The sequence below is a fragment of the Carcharhinus amblyrhynchos genome, chromosome 7 (genome assembly GCF_965287045.1).
Source record: "Carcharhinus amblyrhynchos chromosome 7, sCarAmb.v2.hapA, whole genome shotgun sequence".
In the NCBI taxonomy this organism is placed as follows: Eukaryota; Metazoa; Chordata; class Chondrichthyes; order Carcharhiniformes; family Carcharhinidae; genus Carcharhinus; species Carcharhinus amblyrhynchos.
Window position 1 is genome coordinate 9,208,523 of NC_137330.1, and position 23,273 is coordinate 9,231,795.

Genomic DNA, 23,273 nt, shown 5'->3' on the forward strand with positions numbered 1-23,273 from the left:
TTTTATGAGAGTCACAAGTAGGCTTACATTAACACTGAAATGGAGTTACTGTGAAAATCTCCCAGTCACCACAATCCATTCAGGTACACTGAAGTAGAATTTAGCATGGCTGATGTAACTAACCAGTACATCTTTTGGACTGTGGGAGGAAACTGGAGCACCCAGTGGAAATCCACGCAGACACAGGGAGAACGTGCAGACTCCGCACAGACAGTGAACCAAGCCAGGAATCGAACCAGGGTCCCTGGGGCTATGAGGCAGCAGTGCTAACCACTGTGCCATCATGCTGGTTCTTAGGTACTAGTGACAACTTAAAACGTCACAATTGGAAATGCAAAGAAATATTTTGTGAAAGTTACACATTTTTGTAGAAATGCCTTTTCTCATTCTGGAAAGATAGTTCAGGTATTTTAAGATTTCTAATCAAGAAACCAAAGAACTGAAACACTGTCTCATTATTTTAGGCTTTAATTGTTGCACAGCAAGGTGTGACATGTCTGTTACATAATTAGTGAACAGGAATTTGACGAAAATGTCTAAAAATGCAGATGCTAATGAATCTACATTAATCTAAAAGCTCAATCAATGGGCAGAGGTGACAAACAAATTCTACACAGATCAGATTCTCCCAGTGCCAGGGACCCAGGTTCTATTCCCAGTTTGGGTGACTATGTAGAGTTTGCACATTCTCCTGTGTCTGCATGGGTTTCCAATTTCCTCCCACAGTCCAGAGATGTACAAGTTACATTGATTGGCCTTGTTAAATTGCTCCATAGTGTCAGAGGGATTAGTAGTGTAAATATGTGGGGTTACAGGGATAGGGCCTGGGTGGGATTGTTGTCAGTGCAGGTTTGATGGGCCGAATGGCATCCTTCTGTACTGCAGGATTCTATGAAATTCCACGCAGATCGATGTAAAGGCATGAGATTAGCTGAGGTTAAGTTTTTTTTAAGTTTATTAGTGTCCCAATTAGGCTTACATTAACACTGCAACTAAATTACTGTGAAAAACCCCTCATCGCCACACTCTGGCACCTATTTGGGTACACTGAGGGAGAATTTAACATGGCCAATGCACCTAACCAGCACATCTTTTGGACTGTGGGAGGAAACTGGAGCATCCAGGAGAAACCCACACTGATAGAGAGAATGTGCAGGCTCCACACAGACAGTGACCCAAGCTGGGAATTGAACCCAGGTCCCTGGCACTGTGAAACAGCAGTGCTAACCCCTGTGCCACCCTCATTAGAACACAGAATGCTAGAGAACAGGGCAGGAAAGATGGTGGACTTTTGTGGATGGATTATTGAACTTATTGGTCAAGGCCTCACATCCAATCAAATAAAAATGAGAAATTTAAAAGGCAAGGACATTGAAGTTAAAGGCGTCAATGTTGAAGTCATATTTAAGCAGTGCTCACTACGAGAAATATACACAATTATTGGAGGGAGTTCAGAGAAAGCTGCATAGCTGACTACTAAAGGGCGAGATATGAAAAGATGGACTCTTTTAGAACGGCACCATTTTGCTTCAGCAACATTTTATTTATGCTAAATACAAGGATAGTATCATAACAGTTCCACGCACAATGACATTTCCACACACAACAGGAGTTTGTTTGTATCAGAACAAATCCTTGACATAGGTTAAGGCAGGACAATGACTAGGGGCTGTATCAAACATTGAAGAACTGTCTAAGCCTTGCTCAGACTTGGGTGGTTATCGCAGTCAGGTGATTATATGAGTGCAACTGGGTGAGGACTCTGTTCAATTGCACAGCTGAACTCATCATTGGAGAAAAGATGAAAGTGAGAGAAACAGTGAGGAAGAAAAAGCGAAAAGATGAGAAATTGATCATTATCAAACCATACAGAGCAATGGACAAAGGCAACAGCATGCAGAATTACCAAAGATCCTAACCCAAGTTATCAAGACTTAATCACTAGTACAGCAGAGTTGAGCCACTAGATGGACTCCTCAGTCAATAAGGCCTGAACTATGAAGGAGGATTGGTGAAACCTGGAAAGGAAAAAAATTGATCTTGGAATTGTGCAAGATAGTCAAGGAAATGTAAAAAGTGAACCTGGAAGATCGCTTTAAGTTCTGAGCAGAGGACAATGGTTCAAATAAATCAACCATAACATTTAGATGCAATTAAGAACGTTCACATTGCATCATCAACAAAAAGAATAGATATCCAGGAAATGTAAATGGTGGGAATCTCAAACAACTGGATGCCTAGATGGATGTAAAAATGGACCGAATTAGCCATTATTGTGAGATATGCAAAACTAAACACAAATGCAAAGAGGATTCCACCAGCCATTACTGGCATTTTCCTTCTATTAAAAAATGGATCAAAAAAGGAAAATAAAGTTATTAGGAAATAGAAATAAGGCATTTAATTTGAATCAACGCAGTATTCTGAAAAAGTGAACAATCTGGTTTGTCATGAGAATTTACAGGACTAGAAGGGACGATTCTGGTCCATCTGTTCAGTCCGAAGACTTGAAAAATATCATGCAGCCCTATTCAACATTTCCATATAATCCCTATATTTTATGTAAAAACTAAATATCCATTTCTCCCATTGTCAAGTTCATGTCATGAGCTATGTGAAGTTAATGTAAAGGGGAGAAAGAAGCATGCAAAGTCAGCAGTCAGTTATGAAAACCATCCAAATAAGGCAAACAAGTGATGCAACTTACCCGTTAATACAACTTTTCCAGACACAAATATTAGTAGTACAATTCTCGGTTTGATCATTCGGTAAATTAATCCAGGAAACAGTTCAGGCTCATAACTACAATGAAAAGGTTGATAATTAACCATACAATACAATTAGAACTTACTGTGGCATATTACTGATCAAACAGATTATTAGCTCAATATACATGGGTGGATTTTTAAAATTATATTTATCTCGCAGATCCTAGTTTCCTTTCATTCCAGAGTGGGGGTAGAATAGATGCAAGGCTGTAAAGGTCACAAATTTGCATTCCTGATTGCACACACAGTTGAATAAAAATGAATAATACTATATAGGTCAAAGGATGGACCAGTAGATGGTGCTATGAGGTTGGGACACAAGAGGCAACTTTTTACATCTGCTATACATTTGTTGAGAGTGATCTAACCTAGAGTCAAAGATATTCATATTTTCTTGACTGCAGGGTTAACCTCCTAGACAATTTGATAGCTACCATCAAGTCTCAGTTTATAAAAGGGCGAGAGCCAATCCACTATAACTGAACCACACTGTACGAGCATTAGCAATTGATGCTGCAATCTCCAAGCAGAGGAATAGGAGGACTAAGTCACAGGATGCATTGCAAGCTATGAAATATGGATTGGCCAGAAACAAGGGTCTGCTCCAGATTAACAGATGCAGGCCCCACTCTAGTCATCAAGAAAAGATATGCTGCTTAAAATAACCCTGGTTAACAGCTACTTAGCAGCTCAGCAATAACAAAACCCATTTAAGGCACCTACTGACCTTTTTAAAACAATGAATCAATAGGGGGAAACATACCTTAATGAAGTTAATCAGATTTCTTTAAAATTTTAATTTGTCTTTAATTCCCAACACATTGTGTAGTGCATTGCTGCTTAGTTTAACTTACTTCATTACTGACCTGATAACTATGTTAAAGATTCAGCCACTTGCTGCAAATATTTTAAAGTTCACTCTCATCGTGACAGCAGCACCATCAAGGCAAATATTTATTATCTATGCTGAGAAAATGGTGATCGGCCACCTTTTTGAACTGCTGTAGCAGTCTGACACAACTGAGCGTCAGTTAAGAGTCAACCAGTGTGGGCCTGGAGACACAATGGGTAAGGATGTCTGGTTTCCTTCCCTGAAAAAAGTTAGTGGACCAGTTGGATATTGATAATATTCTGACTTTATAAAAAGGAAAATCTTTTGTCAGAATGCTTTTTGTTTAAAAAAATGCCTTGGTGTGATTTAACTTGTATTGATTGGACTGTTTGTAGAGGCCTCTGAATTAGTCCAGTGACATAACTACTATGCTATAATGCCCAGGCAACTAGAGTTACATGGCAGGCTATAGAACACACAAAGACACACAATATCTACAAATTGTTATGTTAATCCCAAATACATATTAAGCACAATAGCAGAAAAGGCTAAAAGGACATGTGTACACTTCCCTTGGTCTAATCAATTGGGTGTATTCATTCTCGGCTAACACCAGAATATAAAACTTTAAATTCTTATTTATTTTAAATATTCTGCACACTGCAACAATGACATGTTAATGCATCTTCAATGCTAAAAGTGTTGTAAGAAAGAAATGCACTTCAGTTCAAAATGAGCACAATGCGATGACTTAGAGCACACATTTAATTCTAGTAAGAAATAGAATGCAGAATTAACAGAAATGGTAAAGCTCCATTTCCTTTCCACAGGTGCTGTCAGATCTGATTGGATTTTTCAGCATTTTCTGTTTTTGAGCAAGTTGGCGACAGTGTCAGAGGGGAAAAAATCTGTGAACACAACACATGTTAAAATTGAGGGATGATTGCATTACTGCATAGGGAATGCCAGTCTAGATTGTGTGCTTAGGTCTGTGGAGTGGGGCTTGAACCCATCCTGAATCAAAGGGGGGGTGGTGTGCCAACCCACAATGAAGATTAAATATCAATTTATTGTCATCGTGATCCCTGTATCTTTGCATTTGGAAGTTTCCTTTCATCACAAAGTAGTTCATGAAAACATGACTATTAGTTTTAATTTTTATTCTCTGAATACAAATAGGATTCCTGGCACTTCTGTCAATGGTTTTTACCTGCTAAATTGCTGGTGAGTGAGCACCAGACCCTCTAGCCGAATGGGAAATTTCACATCGCAACTGCCCACCATGTTCTGAATCTTAAAATCCAGAAACTTAGCTGGGAATCCCAATTTCTGTACAACTCTGGCATATTTTCTTGCAGCCAATCGTGACTGTTCTTCACTGCAACAGAAGACACGGGTTAGTGCTTATTATTGAGCAAACGATTATTGTCGTCACTGCCAGCAGCAATCAGGAACAACTTGACTTTGTGGCGTGGAGATAGTTGTTTTGTTTAGATGACACTAATATCAAGTCAAAAAACAAAAACCTCAGATACTTTAAAAATAAACACAGAAAATGAGAGTAGAGAGAGGTGCTTCAGATCAAAAATCTTTCATCAGGATGCTTCATCAATCTGAAACATTAGCCCTACTTTGCTCCACAGATGCTGCCTGGCATGGTGAGTATTTTTGACATTTTAAATTGATGTACTGACTACTATGCTCATAGCTCCTTATTCTAAGTAATGCTCTGAAAAGCCATTAACAATAATTTCTCATGTACACTATTGTTGGCAATTATAAATTGGAAAAGGAAAATTGATTTTTAACGCCGATTAAATTCCCACTTCTATAACCCATGTAATCTGGGGAAAGGCACCTCTGCAGTCATTCACAGTTCTCACATGCAGATATACTGTTCAACAATCTGTGCACAGCAAAATTACCTTAAAACATTTCTCAAATAGAACTTTAGAGTTAGGTGAATTGGCCATGTTAAATTGTCCGTTAGTGTCAGGGGATTAGCAGGGTAAATATATGGGGTTGCAGGGACAGATCCTGGGTGGGATTGTGCAGACTCGATGGGTCAAATGCACTGTAGAGTTTCTAAGACCGATCGTACAAGGAACCCCCAGCTTCTGTCATGATACTACTGACTTCATTCAGAAGCTCAATACCCATGGAGCAGTTGAACCAGGAACCCTCCTCATCAAATGGACATCTCAGCACTTTACACCAGCATCCCCTACGACAATGGCATTGCTGCAACTGCCTCAGTACTCAACACTGACAACTGCCAATCTCCAGACACAATTCTACAACTCACTCACTTCATCCTGTACCTCAATGTCTTCAATTTCAACAACCAGTTTTTCCACCCAGACACACGGAACAGCCATAGGGACCAAATTCGCACCTCAATACGCCAACATCTTCATGCACAGTTTCGAACAAAACCTCTTCATCGCACAGGACCTTCAACCAACACTATACACTAGATACATCAATGACATTTTCTTCTTTTGGACTCATGGTGAACAATCATTGAAATGACATGACGACATCAACAAGTTCCATCCCACCATCAGTCTCACCATGGACTACTCTCCAGAATTGGTTGCATTCTTGGACACATGCATCTCCATTAAGGATGGTCACCTCAGCACTTCACTGCACCATTAGCCCACGGATAACCTCATGATGATCCACTTCTCCAGCTTCCACCCTAAACACATTAAAGAAGCCATCCTCTATGGACAAGCCCTCCGTATACACAAAATCTGCTCAGATGAGGAGGAACGCAACAAACATCTACAGACGCTGAAAGACACCCTCGTAAGAACAAGATATGGGACTCAACTCATCAATCAGCAGTTCCAACGCACCACAACAAAAACCACAGCAACCTCCTCAGAAGACAAACGTGGGACACGGTGGACTGAATACCCTTTGTCATACAGTACTTCCCTGGAGCAGAGAAGCTATGACATCTTCAGAGCCTTCAACATGTCATTTATGAATGCAAACACCTCGCCAAGGCCATCCCCGCATCGCCACTACTTGCCTTCAAACAACCGTGCAACTTCAAACAGACCATTGTTCGCAGCAAACTACCCAGTCTTCAGGAGAACAGTGACCACGACATCACACAACCCTGCCACAGCATTCTGTGCAAGGTGTGCCAGATCATAGACATGGACGTCATCATCGCACATGAAAATACCATCCGCTAGTTACATGGTACATACTCATGCGACTTGGTCAACATTGTCTACCTAATAAGCTGCAAGAAAGGATACCCCGAGGCATGGTACATCAGCGAGACCATGCAGATGCTACGACAATGGATGAACGAATACTGCTCGATAATCACCAGGCAACACAGTATTCCCTTCTTGTCAGGTAACACTGCAGCATTCAAGGGCATACAGCTTCTGATCTTTGGATGTGCATTTTCCAAGGCAACCTTCAAGACACACAACAATGCAGAATCACCAAGCAGAAACCATAGCCAAGTTCTGCATGCGTGAGGAGGACGGCCTCAACTGGGATCTTGGGTTCATATCACACTCCCGGTAACCCTCACGATTTGCCTGGGCTTGCAAAATCTTACTAACTGTCCTGGTTTGGGACAATTCATACCTCTTTAATCTGTGTTTATCCCTGTTTCCACTCATAGTGTCTGTTTCTGTAAAGATTTGATTACCTTGTTAAGATTTGCATTCCAATCATTGTCTTGTAATTGAGTCTGTATCTGTATATACCCTGTTTGTGAACACAACTCTCCACTCACCTGATGAAGGAGCAGCACTCTGAAAGGTTGTGTTACCAAATAAACTGTTGGATTTTGACCTGGTGTTGAGAGACTGCTTACTGTGCCTACCCCAGTCCAATGCTGGCATCTCCACATCATGATTCTATGAGTTAATCTTAAACCGTCCTGTACACTTGGAGGCCAACAGTGGAGTGGACACAACAGATCCAGGTTCCCCTGCAGCACATCCACTTTTAATAGATTACTTTCTATGGTGGGGGTATAATACGAGTGTCCAGAGTTTCGTGGTATTTGCCAAATTCAAGCAGTTAGGACTACCAACATTAATAACACATTCTCACGCTTGCATTTGCTACACAAAATATGAAAACTGTGCATGATTAAATAATTACACCTCCACATGAATTCTTAACACAAGGCACAGTTGATGTACAGTGGGCATATTTGCATTCTATAGAGTATTGGAATTGAAAATGCATCAGAACAAGTGTCTATCAGAAAGTCAGTTGTGGCATTTAAAAAGGAATTAAACAGAAAAAAATGAAGGGGCATAGACAAAAAGGGCAATGGGCCAAACCACAGTGTACTTTTAATTCCCACAAATATCTTTAAACCAAATTCTTCTTCAGAAACATATTAAGGAATCCTTTCAGAATGAACTACCCAAACTCTTAAATGGTTGTAAAAACAACTGTTTTGAAACAACCATTCCAATCCCTTTCTAATATTAAATTAAATATTAAATAAAGTTTACTTAATGACAGCAAAAAATCAAATAGGTTGCAAGAAAAAAATCTTCCCTTTCCATCAACGGGAGAAATGATCTTTCTTTTCATTAAGGCAACATTTGCCTTAACTGTAAATACATAATGATCATTTTGACACAAGGGTGGCTGCCCCTTCTAAAATTACGCAGGAGGAGGAACATGTACAAAGGGAATTATTTTTATTGAGACTTAACATTAGTTTCTTTGATAGTTGTTGCTACCTCTTGAGAAAAAGATTAGAGTTGCCAAAAGTATCCACTTAAGGATTATCTTTGCATAGCATCAACAAACATGAACTTTAAAGCTGGTTAAGAACAGTATCAAGTGATTTGTCCTTACCTCTTAGCGCCAGTACACACCATTTTCCCAGAGCTGAAAATAAGCGCAGTTGTACGAGGTTCCCGGATTCTCATGATGACAGCAGCAAAACGCTATAACAGAGATAAGTACTGGTTCTCTTAGTATTCCAAGTATTACTGGACTGTAAGGTCTAGCAGCACAGAGGGAAGCAATCTATAGCCTGACAACAATCAATGCAGTAAACTCTTGAGGTAACCACTTCCTGCACCTGCCAGACTTTGCACTGACCGACCACACACAGCTCCTGGAATAAATATTTTGGTCACAACACAAGTGAAGAAATTTCTCATCTCACACTCTAAGATTATGACCCTGTGTTCTAGGATTCCAGGCAAGGGAAGCATATGCTCAGCACCTACCCTCTCAAACCATTTTAGGAAGTCTACATGTATCAATGAGTTATTGAAATGGAAATAGTTCTAGTCACCAACAGTAGTCATTGTGACGTACACAATTTTAAGGAAAACATTGCGGCAGTAGGGATTGGTCAAGACTCCAGACCCATTTTAGTGCAAGCTTTTCTTTGTTGGAATTCTACTTTCTTCAGATATCATAGCCTCTAATTTCATCTCTAAGAACTGTGTTTAATGTTCTCAAGCTGACAGCTTTAATTACTCTATCTGGTGTCTGTCATTAAACATGAATTTTGCAAACTTTTGTTGTATTGAAAAGGAGGGGAAAATACTGCAATAAGGGAGAGCACTTTGAACACTGGGGAAAGGAAAATATGTAAAAAAACCACCTCCTCCTCTCTTTCTTCTCACCATAACACTATAAATCTCCCTCTTTAAATGCTGAGTTCATGTGAGAAAGCAGATTCAACACTTCACTTCGCTAAATCATATACACATACATGCATTTACACAAACACCCACCTTTGGATTATATTCAGCATTTCTTGCTCGAAGAGCTATTGTCTTCAAGTCCAGTTTGCAACCCAGATTGACTGTGGACACTATATTTCTAGATACAAAAAGTATTTAAATTGTTCCATTAAATAAACCATTTAATTTAATAAAAACATTGCAGTCCTTTCAAAATTAATATTTTTCATTAGTGCACTAATTTAATATTCAAGAGTGAACATTTTTCGGTATATTTCACATTTGAAGTTGCCTAGGCAAACCAATACTAAAAGTAATTATGGGCTAATTCCTCAATCTCACATTCAGAAGAAATTAACTTGTCCAATTTTAGTTGGTGATTGTATCACATGCAGTTCAATTGCAGTACATAAGCAGTTAAACAAAACACGATAGCAGCTCATATCCCCACACCAAGCTAATTTTAATACAGTTCAACTTTTTATGGTTACAAACTGGCACGAAAAATAACTCAAACAAGTTGAATTCTTGAGGAGGGAGAAGAGAAAGAGTGAGAGGTCTAAAAGTAAATGTCAGTTTAATATGTTTAAGTCCAAAATTAAACAGCTGAAACAGTCTAAGGTAGTTAGGAAAAAGAACCAAAATCTAACATGACATGAAAGCTATAGCAAAATCCTCAACTTTTGTTAAAGAAGAGAATAAATTGTTCTGTAAAGGCAGCCAATGAACCGATGGAAGGGGTGATTGATAAGATGTGCATTTCTTTAGCACCTTTCATGATGGTCTCAGGACATCCCAAGATGCTTTATACCTGGTAAAGGACTTTTCTTTTACGTATAAAGTATTAATCTGGTTGCAAATGCATGAAACACAGCAGTCAATTTATGCACAGCAAGTTTTCATAACGTGAAATCAAATGTTTGTTGACGGATAAACATTGGTCACAATAGATAATCAAGTTTGGGTTGAACTGGCTTAAATGATCTGGGATCCCTTCTTTATGGCCTAGCTTTGCATTATTTTTTATAATTCTCATTGCTGATAATCCTTAGAGGGTGGTGCATATATAGAATGAGCTGCCAGAGGGTACAATTACAACACTTAAAGACATTTGGACAGGTACATGGATCGGAAAGGTTTAGAGGAAAATGGGACTAGTTCAGTTTAGGAAACCTGGTCGGCATGGATGAGTTGGGCCAAAAGGCCCATTCCATGCTGTATATCTCTATCACTCTTCTAAACAAAATGAAAAGGAGACTTCTTGTCCACTTATTTCTACCTCTGTTTCACAAGTATTAGAATCCAATTCAGATGATTCACTTTTTTCCAAAACAGAATAGTTGGCTTTAAAATTTAACCTGAAAAATTGAACTGATATTAAAATGAAAAAGGGATCTTGCATATCTATCTCCCTTAGCTTAATACATTGCTCCAAATTGATTAAAGAATAATGCAACAGGTATAATCGACATTTTTTCATACACAGCCTGTTTTTCACAAATAAATTTTACTTTATAAAGCTTTTACAATTTGCCATGTAGTTTTTGAAAATTTGAAAAAGCTACTATACAAAGATCTTGGAAGCAAAGGAAAATAGTTCATCACTACAGCCAACTGACTAGAGTTGATGCATCCTAGGAAATTAGGAACAATGCATAAGATTATACAATCCAATCTCATTTAAAAACAGCTCTGGACAAAAGTAAAAGGCCCAAACTCAGAGCTTTGGCAGAAGCAGAAGTTTCCACTTCAATGAAGGTATTACAAAAGACAATTCAGATTTAATATTTTGTGAACTATGCAATTAAAATTATATTTCTTTTTTTAAGCACTTACTTTGGAAATCAAATTTTAGACATAGTATTTTTTCAACAATTATATATAGCACCCATTGACCAAACTGCATAATCTCAGCATAGTATAATCCAACTAAAAATAGCATCATACAGTGCACAAAATATTGACACTGCTCATTTCATCACCATCGACAACTTGCTCCACACCGTAGCTATGACTGTAATACCACATTCTTCACTCTCTCGTTTCCTTCTCTATGAATGGTATGCTTTGCCTCTATAGCACGCAAGAAACAATACTTTTCACTGTATCCCAATACGTGACAATAATAAATCAAATTAAATTAAATGGTACTTATGAGTTTACAGTGAAACACATGGGCCTGTACCAAATGTTACGTAAGTTCTGAAAATTGAATATCAACTCAGCTATTACAGAATTGGGCTAATCACTGACATGCACATTTGATTCAATGGTTATGAAATAATAATTCAAATATCAAGTACATAATGGCAATATGCCACCAATCTCTTCACTTTGTGCAGTTTCAGCAAAAGGGAAATGTCACACCTTACAAAATTAAATCCTTAAACTTCACATCTTAGGATACTGCACGGCTGTAAGGAAAGATTCATTTAAAGTATTTAGTTAAATGCTGCTCTGAGCTAATCTAATAAAGAAAATAGTTTGATTCAATGAATGGGATTTCTGCTCAAAAATGTGAATGATTTGAATGCTTAGTTTTTGCTACTTGCCAAAGACTTAGACCAGTATATTTACTTTAACCTGCATGAAAATTCATCAGGAATAATAACTGCAACAAGAAATGAGAAAATATGGTCCTGTATATACTAAAAGTGTCTGCATATGGTTGCCTTCAAGCAATTCAATCACCAAGTGATTCACCCAGAGACACAAAAGAAAAAAAGATGCGAAGAGCAGAACAGGTGAGAGAAAGCAAGAAAAGATAAATCATAATTGTTGTTGCAAACCACAAATATCAAGTCTGAATGTTTCACAAATTTCAGTAATAAATAGAAACATGGAAATCTTTTTTCTATGTTCGAAGTTCTAGGTTGTTCAATCAAATCGTTCTGTTTCTTGTGTTAATATCTGTCATTGACAAAACTAAAGATTCCAAGCTAGAGGAAGCAGGTATCCAAATGGACAAAAGGCAGTTTTTGTGAGGGTTGGCCCCTATATTGGTGTCACTGATCACACCAGCTTCAACCACTCTATATTTGATAGTACCTTCAGATCTTCTCTCAACACATTTTCCAAACAAAACTGGGATATTAATAGTATACATTGGCAAGTTTTTGACGATCTTTGGAAGGTTAGAGGAGTACGGTGTGGAGCAGCTCTTCAGAAACACAGATGCATTTTCTTCTTGGGCTTCAACAAACATCTTCCCAGTTTTTGTTGTTGCATCTTTTACCTTACTTCAAAGATTAGGGATGTACTCTTCAGTCCTCTTGCCACAGTCATCAGTTATGCCTGTTATGGACTCAAGAATTTGGCATTTGTACATGTAGACTACAAGGGAATGTGTTTTTCCACAGTATGACCTGATTCAGGTGCCACATAAATGCCACCTGAATCTGACGACATGCTCCTTCAGTATTTTCATGTGCTCCCCTTTCATGTTTTAAGAGGTTGTCTGCAGGCACACTTAAATGAAAAATCCAAATCAAAGTATTCAATATTTTGGTGGTTGGGTTGGAACGACTCCTGGACAGCATGTGCCATTTGACACTTCACCATGGCAAGCTATGTTCAGCAACTCTTTCAAGTAAAGTAGTTTATTTATTAGTCACAAGTAAGGCTTACATTAACACTGAAATGAAGTTACTGTGAAATTCCCCTAGTCACCTTCATCACACGCCAATGCCAAGACTTTCCTTTTTCTCTCCCCAGATACTGCCAGACCTGCTAATTTTTTAACCGCATTTTCTGCTTTCATACTCAGGGGAATTTCACAGAAACTTCATTGCAGTATTAATGTAAGCCTTACTTGTGACTAATAAATAAACTTTTAATTTTTCTTTCCACAGCTGTCCATTACAATGCTTATATAATCTAAATTCAGACAATAACGTCAGTGCATGGTAGGGCTTTTATCGCCATACACTTGGAAATTTCGCAAATGTTCTTCTGACCTTCGGGGTTTCCCCAAGATCTGTTTGGAGGTCAGAGAAACTCCCGTGAAGTTTTCAGGGTCACAATACACACTCTTCTTGCAATATTTAGGATTTCATAGTGTTTGCAATTTGAATTAATTAGAAAAAATGCTCTTGCAACATCCAAGCAGTAGTTTTTAAATTCACTCAAGCTATACAAAGCCATAATATCACACTTTTGAGATAACAACTATTAAACACCATCAGCTTGCTCATTATCCAATGCAATGTAATGCAAAAGAGCACGTTAGATCTCTAGGTGATGCTACCAACTGCAAAGAACACCATAATACTTCAGGAAATATTTGAGTATTTATGACGTCCCTTATACCATCCAAGCATGTCAAATAGGATGCAGTCATTGGACATTCTTGCTGCACCCGTCTTTCGAGATGTAGACTTGAAGTTGCTGTATCCATCTTTGTACAAAACTAGGGATATATAATCCGGATAATAGAGCCAAAGACATGCAGTTCATCAGATTTCCACAATATATCAACAACTACTGATGTCAGAAAATGTATTTGGTAGCTTTCAAGCTCACTAGGATCACCATGAGTTTTTTTGAAGGGGTAACCAAGAAAGTAGATGAGAACAGTGCAGTTGATGTCTACATGGACTTAGCAAGGCCTTTGACAAGGTACTGCATGGTAGGTTGTTGCATAAGGTTAAATCTCATGGGATTCAGAGTGAGGTATCTAAATGGATACAAAATTGACTTCTTGACAGAAGCCAGAGGATGTTTGCAGAGGATTGTTTTTCAAACTGGAGGCCTGTGACCAGCATTGTGCCTCAGGGATCAGCGCTGGGTCCCTGTTACTTGTCACTTATATTAACAAGAACAGAGGAGGCATGGCTAGTAAGTTTGCAGATGACACCAAGATTGGTTGCAAAGTGGACAGTGAAGAAAATGATCTCCAATTGTAATAGGATCTTGATCAATTGGGCCAGAGGGCTGACGAATGGCAGATGAAGTTTAATTTAGATAAATGCGTGGTGATGCATTTTGGTAGACTGAAGCAGGGCAGGGCTTATTCAGTTAATGGTAGGGCACTGGGGAGACTTACAGAACAAAGAGATCGAGGGGTACATGTTCATAGCACCTTGAAAGTGGAGTCACAGGTGGACAGAGTGGTAAAGAAGGCATTCAGCATGCTTGGTTTCATCGGACAGAACACTGAATACAGGAATCGGTAAGTCTTGTTGAAGTTGTACAAGACATTGGTAAGGTCACACTTGGAACACTGTGTGCAGTTCTGGTCATCCTATTACAGAAAAGATATTATTAAACTAGAAAGAGTGCAGAAAAGATTTACTGGGATGCTACCAGTCTTGATGGTTTGAGTTATAAGGAGAGGTTGGATAGACTGGAACCTTTTTCTCTGGAGCATAGGAGGCTGAGGGGTGATCTTATAGAGGTCTATAAAATAATGAGGGGCACAGATCAGCCAGATAGTCAATGTCTTTTTCCAAAGGTAGGGTAATCTAAAACTAGAGGGCATAGGTTTAAGGGGAAACATACAAAAGTGAACAGAGGGGCAATTACTTCACACAGAGGGTGGTGAGTCTCTGGAACAAGCTGCCAGAGGTAGTAGTAGAGGCGGGTACAATTTTGTCTTTTAAAGATGGATATATATCGAGGATAAGCGTGTAGAGGGATATGGGGCAAATATGGGCAATTGGGATTAGCTTAGGAGTTTAAAAAAAAGGGCAGCATGGACAGTTGGGCCGAAGGGCCTGTTTCCATGCTGCAAACCTGTATGATTCCATAACTCTTCTTTTGGGTAAAAACTGAGTACACATACTTCAAATAGATCTGTGCAGAAAGTGACTCCAAGGCAAGTTGGTAATTTCAGTCACTGGTCAAAGTGCACTGCATCCCTTTACCACTTATATCTAATGCAGTTTTTCAAAGTCACATGTGCTGCAGTAGGCACAGGCATTAGCTAAACAATTGAATGCAGAATCCAGTTTAGCACCCCCTAAAAACTCATTTATCCATATAACTCTCACTACCAGCTGGGTCAGAAATCAAATGTTCATTTTTGACTTTAAGAGTCTCCTAGGTTTGTTGATAGCACTAAACTCAACCATGGCATCAACCAATTAAAAAAAAATGTTATTTCTTGTCCTTTTTGGGTAAACACAATCCAGTTCTGCTGCTCACTGCAAATTATAACACAATACAATTTTGCAGCATCTCTTGACAGGATTCAGCAACTGCTTTAGTAGTCTTTTCCTTTCACTCAGTAGTCAGATTCTCCCTGCTGTGTTAGTGGGCAAGTGACTAACAAGCTTTAGTTATGGTTTATAATAAGGAAATCATTAGCCATGTCATCCGCTACCTACTCTATCCTGGTGGCAATCACAACAACCCAGTCTCAGGTTTGTGTCAGTAACATCTAACATGTGACTGAGTATCTTGACCCAATCACATATTCTCCAGAGATCAATGTTTTATTCTGGCACTGACAATTTTCCTCAAGAAAGCCAAGGGCTGAGTCCATGACTGTTTCCCCAATAATGTTGAACAATTCCCCAATAATGTTGAACAGTGCAATTGTAAACATTGGAGGAGGCAAACTAAAAGCAAATTACTGTGTTGCTCTGATTAACAGTGACATGTAATTGATGAATCTCAGGAAGGAAGCAGAGAACAAAGCACCCTTGCCAAATGATTTTGAAGCTGAAATATTAACACCTTCAATCAACCATAAAAGGAGAACCAGAATGCGCATAGACCTTACGAGCCAAGGCTTTAAAATCCTTGTGATCACTGTTGAAGTGTAATGCCAACATCGTAGAGTTTTATAAAAAATCCATTGCAAGAATTCCTCAGGGAGCAATTTTCAAATCTCAACTTTAGTGCATCACTCACTCCAATTTTACTTTTGCTCATCCTTTCAATCAAAGATCACTGGATGTCAAAGATCTGCAATTTCCATGATTTAAAAGGAACAAAATATTTCTCTGCAAATTTAGTAATTAAATGATATCCAAAAAGTTAGTTTTGATGAAAGACATTTCGTCACCATGACAGAATTGTACAACATAGTCCATTGATCCATTGCTTCAGTGCCAACCCTTTGAATTAGCCAATTAGCCTCTGCACTATTCCTATAGATTTGCAATTTTTCTTCGCAATACATATGTACGATTCCCTTTAGGAAGTTAATATTGAATCTAATTTCATCATAAAAAGGAACTTAAAGTCAACAAAACGCATAGAAAAAAAACAATTTTAGAAGTTTACTTTCTAATCATGCCAAAGTAGCTGTGTCCAAGAATCTGTACCAGCAGGATCTCCATTTAAAAAATTCAAAACCAAGTAATGCTTTCTGCTTCCAATTTCTGGTGCTTACAATTTTAGACAGAACCAAGAACAGTTCTGGTTGTTCTGCATGAAACTACCTACAATGGGCCCATGATAACCACAGTTCAGTACATTTTGCAAATTCTGGTGCTAGTCACCCTATGCTGTTTTAGGTAAGATCACAGCATTGCGACTGAAGTATTTTTCAGAAACTGAAATTACAGCACATCCAGCAGGCAGTAGTGATGGTTTACCCAGTATAACTCCCGCTAATTTTCGATAGTCTTTATCTGGGATTGCCTAATGATATCAACTGACTCAGTAAGCATATGAACGATGTCCACTAACACCATAATAAACAATTCCAAGTACCTCCGAAAAAATGTCTTAAAAGTGCACTTACTGTAGCTGCGGTACAATTCCTGAACTCTCAGAAGCAGGGGTAGCAGGTGTTACGGGTGTCATGGGAGTCATTGGTGAGGGGTAATGAGATGTGATGCCTGGTAAAGAAGTTGTGGTCATTGTCTGTGAATGAAACAGCTGTGGTGGCTGGCTGGAAGTAACTTGTGTTGCTAGTTGAGATGTTGTGGATTGCTGAGCTGCCTGCTGTTGTTGTCTCTGCTGCTCTTCCAACAGAGAGATACTATTGGAGCTTTGAATAGGCTGTGGAGTCAGGCCAGTGCCATACGGCATCATAGGACTGAACATGGGCAACCCTGGCGTCATGGCACCCTGGAAGGAAAAGAAAAAATAAGAACTGGAAGCCATTCTTACATTGTATACTTCCAAATATTAAAATTTAAATCTCCATAGCCTCATCATTCCCTACCTCTCTAAACTCCTCTAGTGCTACATTTCATCACTCCACCATTGGCAGCTGCACCTTAAGGTGTAAAGGCTGGAATTCCCTCCCTAAATCTCTATGCCCCCCTCAGTCTCAAATACATTCCTTAAAACCTCTTTGACCAAGTTTTTGATCATATCTCATGTTGCCAGGTGTCAAATTTTATTTGATATGAAAGGTACTGCTGTCGTAAAGAAATGCATAAAATTTAGCGCAGCAATACTGGAGTTAGATGAAGATTACAGAAGGACTGAACACTTAGAACCATCAGAAAAGATGAGGGTCTCAAAGCAAAGCCACTTTGAGTTCAATTCCTTAATCTTCTTATATATAGATAGCGTATGCACTTAAATGCTACGACTGATTGAGAAATTGATAGAAATGGAATTCCTCAAAATATCTGTGAAATTTCTGGACATTCATTAAATAAAAAGAATGTGACTCAAGTCAATAGTCTAGTCAACGTAGGCAAAATTGTGCAATGTAATCTCCAAAGCATTCATGAAGTCTGGAAATCCAAGGTGAAAAACAGAATTAGACTTACCCATTCAAACCATAGGAGCAGGAGGCAGCCATTTAGCCCTCGAGTCTGTTCGTTCATTCAATTCAATTATGTCTGAATGTACCTTAACTATCACCTGCCCTGATTCTATAACCCTTAATACCTTTGCCTAACAAAAACTCAAACTAGAGTCATGGTTGTGACCAATTATAGTCCACTGTTGTTTATAGTTAAATAATAAGATGACAGCTTTGTTTAATACCACTGCCAACTCGGGCAGTATGGTGGCAGATGGTTAGCATTGCTGCCTCACAGCTCCAGGGACCTGGGTTTGAATTCCAGCTTGGGTCACTATCTTTGTGGAGCTTGCACGTTTTTGTGTGTCTGTATGGGTTTCCACCGGGTGTTACAGTTTCTTCCCACAGTCTAAAGATATGCAGGTAGGTGGATTAGCCAGGCTCGACTGCCCATTAGCGTGCCAATATGTGTAGGGGAATTAGCAGGGTAAATACAAGGGGTTATGGCATAGGACCTGCGTAAGATGCTTTGTCAGAGTCGGTGCAGACTCAATGGGCCGAATGGCCTCCTTCTGCACTGTAGGATTGTACGTACGCAACTCTTGCTAATTTGACTTTGACAAAAGACTGATGAAACCGTTTAAATGAAACAGTCATGGATTCAATTACCATGACAAATTACTTTCCATGTCTGTTCAGCATGTTATCTGTTGAAACCCTCACCCAAGCCTTTGTGGCCACTAGGCTTGACTATTCCAACACATGCCTGCTGGGCTCTATTACGATGAAAATACAAGGTTATGGAGAGAGTGCAGAAATAATTCACTTTTGGAGTCTTCGAGAAAAGATCTACTATAGACAAAATTAATTCAACAGCCTCCTCACACTGCAAATTTTACGGTTCCGGAGAATGCAGTGCTATTGTTCTTAAAATCATAGCATAACCTAAGGAGCGGTTAGAACATTGAACATTACAGCGCAGTACAGGCCCTTCGGCCCTCGATGTTGCACCGACCAGTGAAACCAATCTAATCACCCTCTAACCTAAACTATTCCAATATTATCCATATGTCTATCCAATGACCACTTGAATGCCCTTAAAGTTGGCGAGTCCACAACTGCTGCAGGCAGGGCATTCCAAGCCCTTACTACCCTCTGAGTAAAGAGTCTACCTCTGACATCCGTCCTATATTTATCACCCCTCAATTTAAAGCTATGTCCCCTTGTGTTAGCCATCACCATCTGAGGAAAAAGGCTCTCAATGTCCACCCTATCTAATCCTCTGATCATCTTGTATGCCTCAATTAGGTCACCTCTTAACCTTCTTCTCTCTAACGAAAACAGTCTCAAGTCCCTCAGCCTTTCCTCATAAGACCTTCCCTCCATACCAGGCAACATCCAAGGTCTTCACCTGCCAAAATTATTACCACGTTACTTCACAAAATGAACAAATGCACTTGGTACAAGTCAAGTACTAATTTGATGAAGAATTCTATTATGAGTCTGAATACGTTTACCCTACATAATGGCAAGGATAAGTGGAAGGTTGGTATCCTTTGGTTTTGACATTATCCACCACAAATGCAACTTAACATTTCAAAGGAACTCTTCTTTCCCACGCTCCCCAAAGCAAAATCTAGACAATAATTTTCACTCTGAAGTGGCAAAATGCATCATAGAATCCCTATAATGTGGGAGGCCATTCGGCCCGACAACAATTCCACCCAGGCCCTATCTCCACAGTCCCATGTATTTACACTGCCCCTGACACGAAGGGGCAATTTAACACGGCCAATCAACCTAACCCACACACCTTTGGATTGTGGGAGGAAACCCATGCAGACACAGGGGAGAATGTGTAAACTCCACAGAGACAGTGACCTGAGGTTGAGGTTGAACCCAGATCCCTGAAGCTGTGGGACAGGTGTCTCTTTTAAGGTACCAACTTAATAAACAAACTCAAATTAACTTAGGGACAAATTAAAAGAGGCAACTCCCCAAAAGGAGAGGAAACAGCCTAAATGAAGAACATAGTTAAAGGAAACTTAAAACATTAAATCATAATGTGATTATTGGGGTTTATATTGCACCTTTTTTCCTCAGGCACAAATAAAATGTCGAGTTAAATGCGCTGAATGGTATCATGTGCAACATTCAATCCTCTACCTTCAAAACAGTGGACCATTCTAACTCTGCTTCATTCATCACCATAATGTCACCTTCTCCTTGTTCCATTCCTACTCATCTCAATCAATGGCTTCTCCTGGTCAGCTCCTGCATATTCTAAAGTTCTATCCTTGATCTGTCGCTACTTGTCATAAATAGGCTGCCTCCCATGGACATCAGCCTTCATAAATACATCAGATAAGAGGGAGGCATGGTGGCAAGTGGTTAGCATTGCTGCCTCACAGAGCCAGGGACCTGGGTTCAATTCCTGGCTTGGGTCACTGTCCGTGCAGAGTCTGCACGGGTTTTCTCTAGGTGCTCCAGCTTCCTCCCACAGTCGGAAAGACATGTCAAATCCTTCCTCAGTGTACCCAAACAGGACCGGATTGTGACGACTTGGGGATTTTCACAGTAACTTGATTGCAGTATTGTAAGCCTACTTGTAACTAATAAACTTTAACTTTATTTTAAAACTCAATACAAAAGAGTCACATGAATTTGAAATGCTAACCTTGTTTCTCTCATCACAAATGCTGACAGACCTGAGCTTTTCTGGCACTTTTTTGTAATTTAAGACTCAAACTACACCTTATTGCCACAGTATACTGTTACACCAAATCCAAAGCATCGTGTTAGAAGGGTGGAATTTCTGAGGGGAGCCAATCCACTAACCACTGTTTAATTACTGTACCCAATAACATGCAATTTAGATACATGACCCAATCCAGGAGGTGAGATTCAAACCTACATACAATGTCGACAACATTTGGCAGGAGTAACTATGACTCTCTTAGAAGGGTCTCACTGGAGAGTCAACTCTGAGTAGTTACCACTGTGGTCGTTTTGGCGTGTTTGTCGACCAGTGACTGTCATGCCTCCTCGCTGGCCCCCCGGTAACCTTGGTAGCTAGCTACCAAGGGTCAAACCACTTAGAGAAAAACCACATGAAGACTGTGGATCTGCGAAGATCGGATATTGTCAGTATTGCCATCAAAAGAAATGAATAATCTGCCTACAAAGGAGAAGTCTGGCTGGGTTATGTCCCGGGTAAACAACCACCCTCAGATGAGTATGTAGCCGCTCACTGTGAGCACTTCAAAATTTTAGGTTACACAAGGTCTAGCTCAAGAGAGCTAGTTGTGAGATCCAACTCCACTCAAAACGGAAGAGACGGTCTTGGGACCCGGTCAATACTAACGGCACTATTGGGTGATGCACTCTGGCCCCAGACCCCAAGAGAGTCAACAACCACAATAGTTGAAGACAACAAACCTATTGTAGAAGAGCCGGTCTGGACGACCCATTCAGCGGATGATGTAGTGATAACTACACTCACCTTCTGTAATAGGGCATATCAAGCCCTGAATACGAGAACGGGAACGCCAGCTAACACTGCCGTAATTGGTAACGATGTCGGTACTGAAAATGAGGCTACCTTCATTGAAAGAGTTACTATTGAACCATCTCAAGACTGGACAGAGGTTAAGGAAGTGGTCATCCATTCTCCCACCTATGCGTTATTCTGCAGGTCCTGTGATACCATCCTTCCAATGGACGGAGCATTCAATAAATACCTTAAGACAATACATAAGATCAAAACAATTCGAACTAAATGTTTGCGATGCGGTAAATCTGGGGAGTATCATACCATTGCTTGCCACTACCCGAAATGCAAGGGTGACCTTTGACCCTTGACAGTCAGGCAACATTAGTGCAACGCATGTGAACTTACCTTCACGTCAGAAAGGGAACTCTCACAGCATGAAAGACACTGTCATCCTGTTCTTCGCTTGAAGAACGCACTGCCAGTTCTGACCAAAAGGGGAAGGCAAACATCTGTACGGTCCAAGGAAGAAGCAGCTCTCCTCGAGGAGTTGGAAGTGAGATTTGCTGGGTCCCAGTATATCAGCACGGTTTTAGCATCTAAAAGGCTGAAACAAATCTCAGATAAACGCAGGCAACTTGCAGAAAAAGATGCAAGGTGGCACAAGCTGCACCACTGGCAGTTATTGTGGAAGAACCCTTGGACTCCGAAGAACCGGAACTGGAACAGGCATACATCCCACGTACAGGATTCATCAACCGACTCCCGGCCTTTGTCCCTAAACATAGTGATGTGGAAGACCAGCTCACACAGGCCGAGGAGCTCCTGAATGCGAGGAACGACCTCGACAGTCGTACCCTGGGAATAGGTTTAATGGAGAGTATCACTGACCTTCTAATGAATGGCGCGAAAGACAAGCAGGAGAAGGACAGTCCCAAGGTAAGTATGCATAAGAAGGAGAAAAGACCCAAGACTGACATTAACACTGGTGCGAAGAAAAGATGGGTAAAGCATAAAGCAGTTTTTAGAGCAACCCAACTGCTCCACAAGAATAATAGGCGTCAACTTGCTCCTCACATCATGGGGATGCCAACAATTACATTATGTCCACTGTCTACTGAGGAATTGGAGAAAAGCTTCCGGGAGAAACTCTCCAGTAGAAATAATAAAGCAAACATTAGCAAATTTGCCACTTACAAGAGCAAAACAGACAAGGGGGAATTGATGAAGCCAAAGTCAAAGAAGTTACCCAGGCGATTACAGGAATTAAGGAGGCTAGCGTGCCTGGACCGGATGGTCAGAAGATTGAGGACATCCGTGATATACGTGAACCGGACACCCTATCTCTTCACCCTTTGTCTGACATCAAAGACAATCCCAGAATGCATGAAACAGAGTCGAACTGTCTTAACCCCCACGTGAGAATCAAGAGCGCCTTAAAAACAGAGACAACTGGCGCCCAATTACCATTGGCCCAATGTTGCTATGCTTCTTCACAAAGATCATGGCTAACAGGCCGAGTGACACCATTGATATCAACTCACGTCATAAAAGGTTTGTGCCAGTGACTCCCAGCTGCAACGAGAACATCACCGTGTTGCAAAATATTATGAAGGGAGCTAAGAAAAATCATAAGGTCCTGCGGTTGTTTTTTGTTGATTTGGCAAAGGTGTTTGACTCAATTGGTCACAAACTACTCCTGAAAGCATTAGAGCATGTAAAACTCCTACAAGCCTTTACAGATCTCATTCAAGACTTCTACACTGGCAACGTAACGGTGATCGAGGGCGATAAGTCCACAACCACCCCAATAAATATCAAGAGG

General features: G+C 40.0%; 1 protein-coding gene across 1 annotated transcript in view; it reads right to left on the reverse strand.

Moving 5' to 3' along the window:
- Window positions 1-23,273, reverse strand: part of tbp (TATA box binding protein) — a 32,085-nt gene that overhangs the window by 3,611 nt on the left and 5,201 nt on the right. Inside the window, exons 3-7 of the mRNA XM_080191920.1 lie at window positions 16,999-17,327; window positions 9,357-9,444; window positions 8,461-8,552; window positions 4,811-4,978; window positions 2,708-2,802 (exon numbers count right to left, since the gene is read on the reverse strand). Coding sequence (XP_080048046.1) covers window positions 2,708-2,802; window positions 4,811-4,978; window positions 8,461-8,552; window positions 9,357-9,444; window positions 16,999-17,327 — 772 coding nt within the window. The remainder of the gene's footprint in view (window positions 1-2,707; window positions 2,803-4,810; window positions 4,979-8,460; window positions 8,553-9,356; window positions 9,445-16,998; window positions 17,328-23,273) is intronic.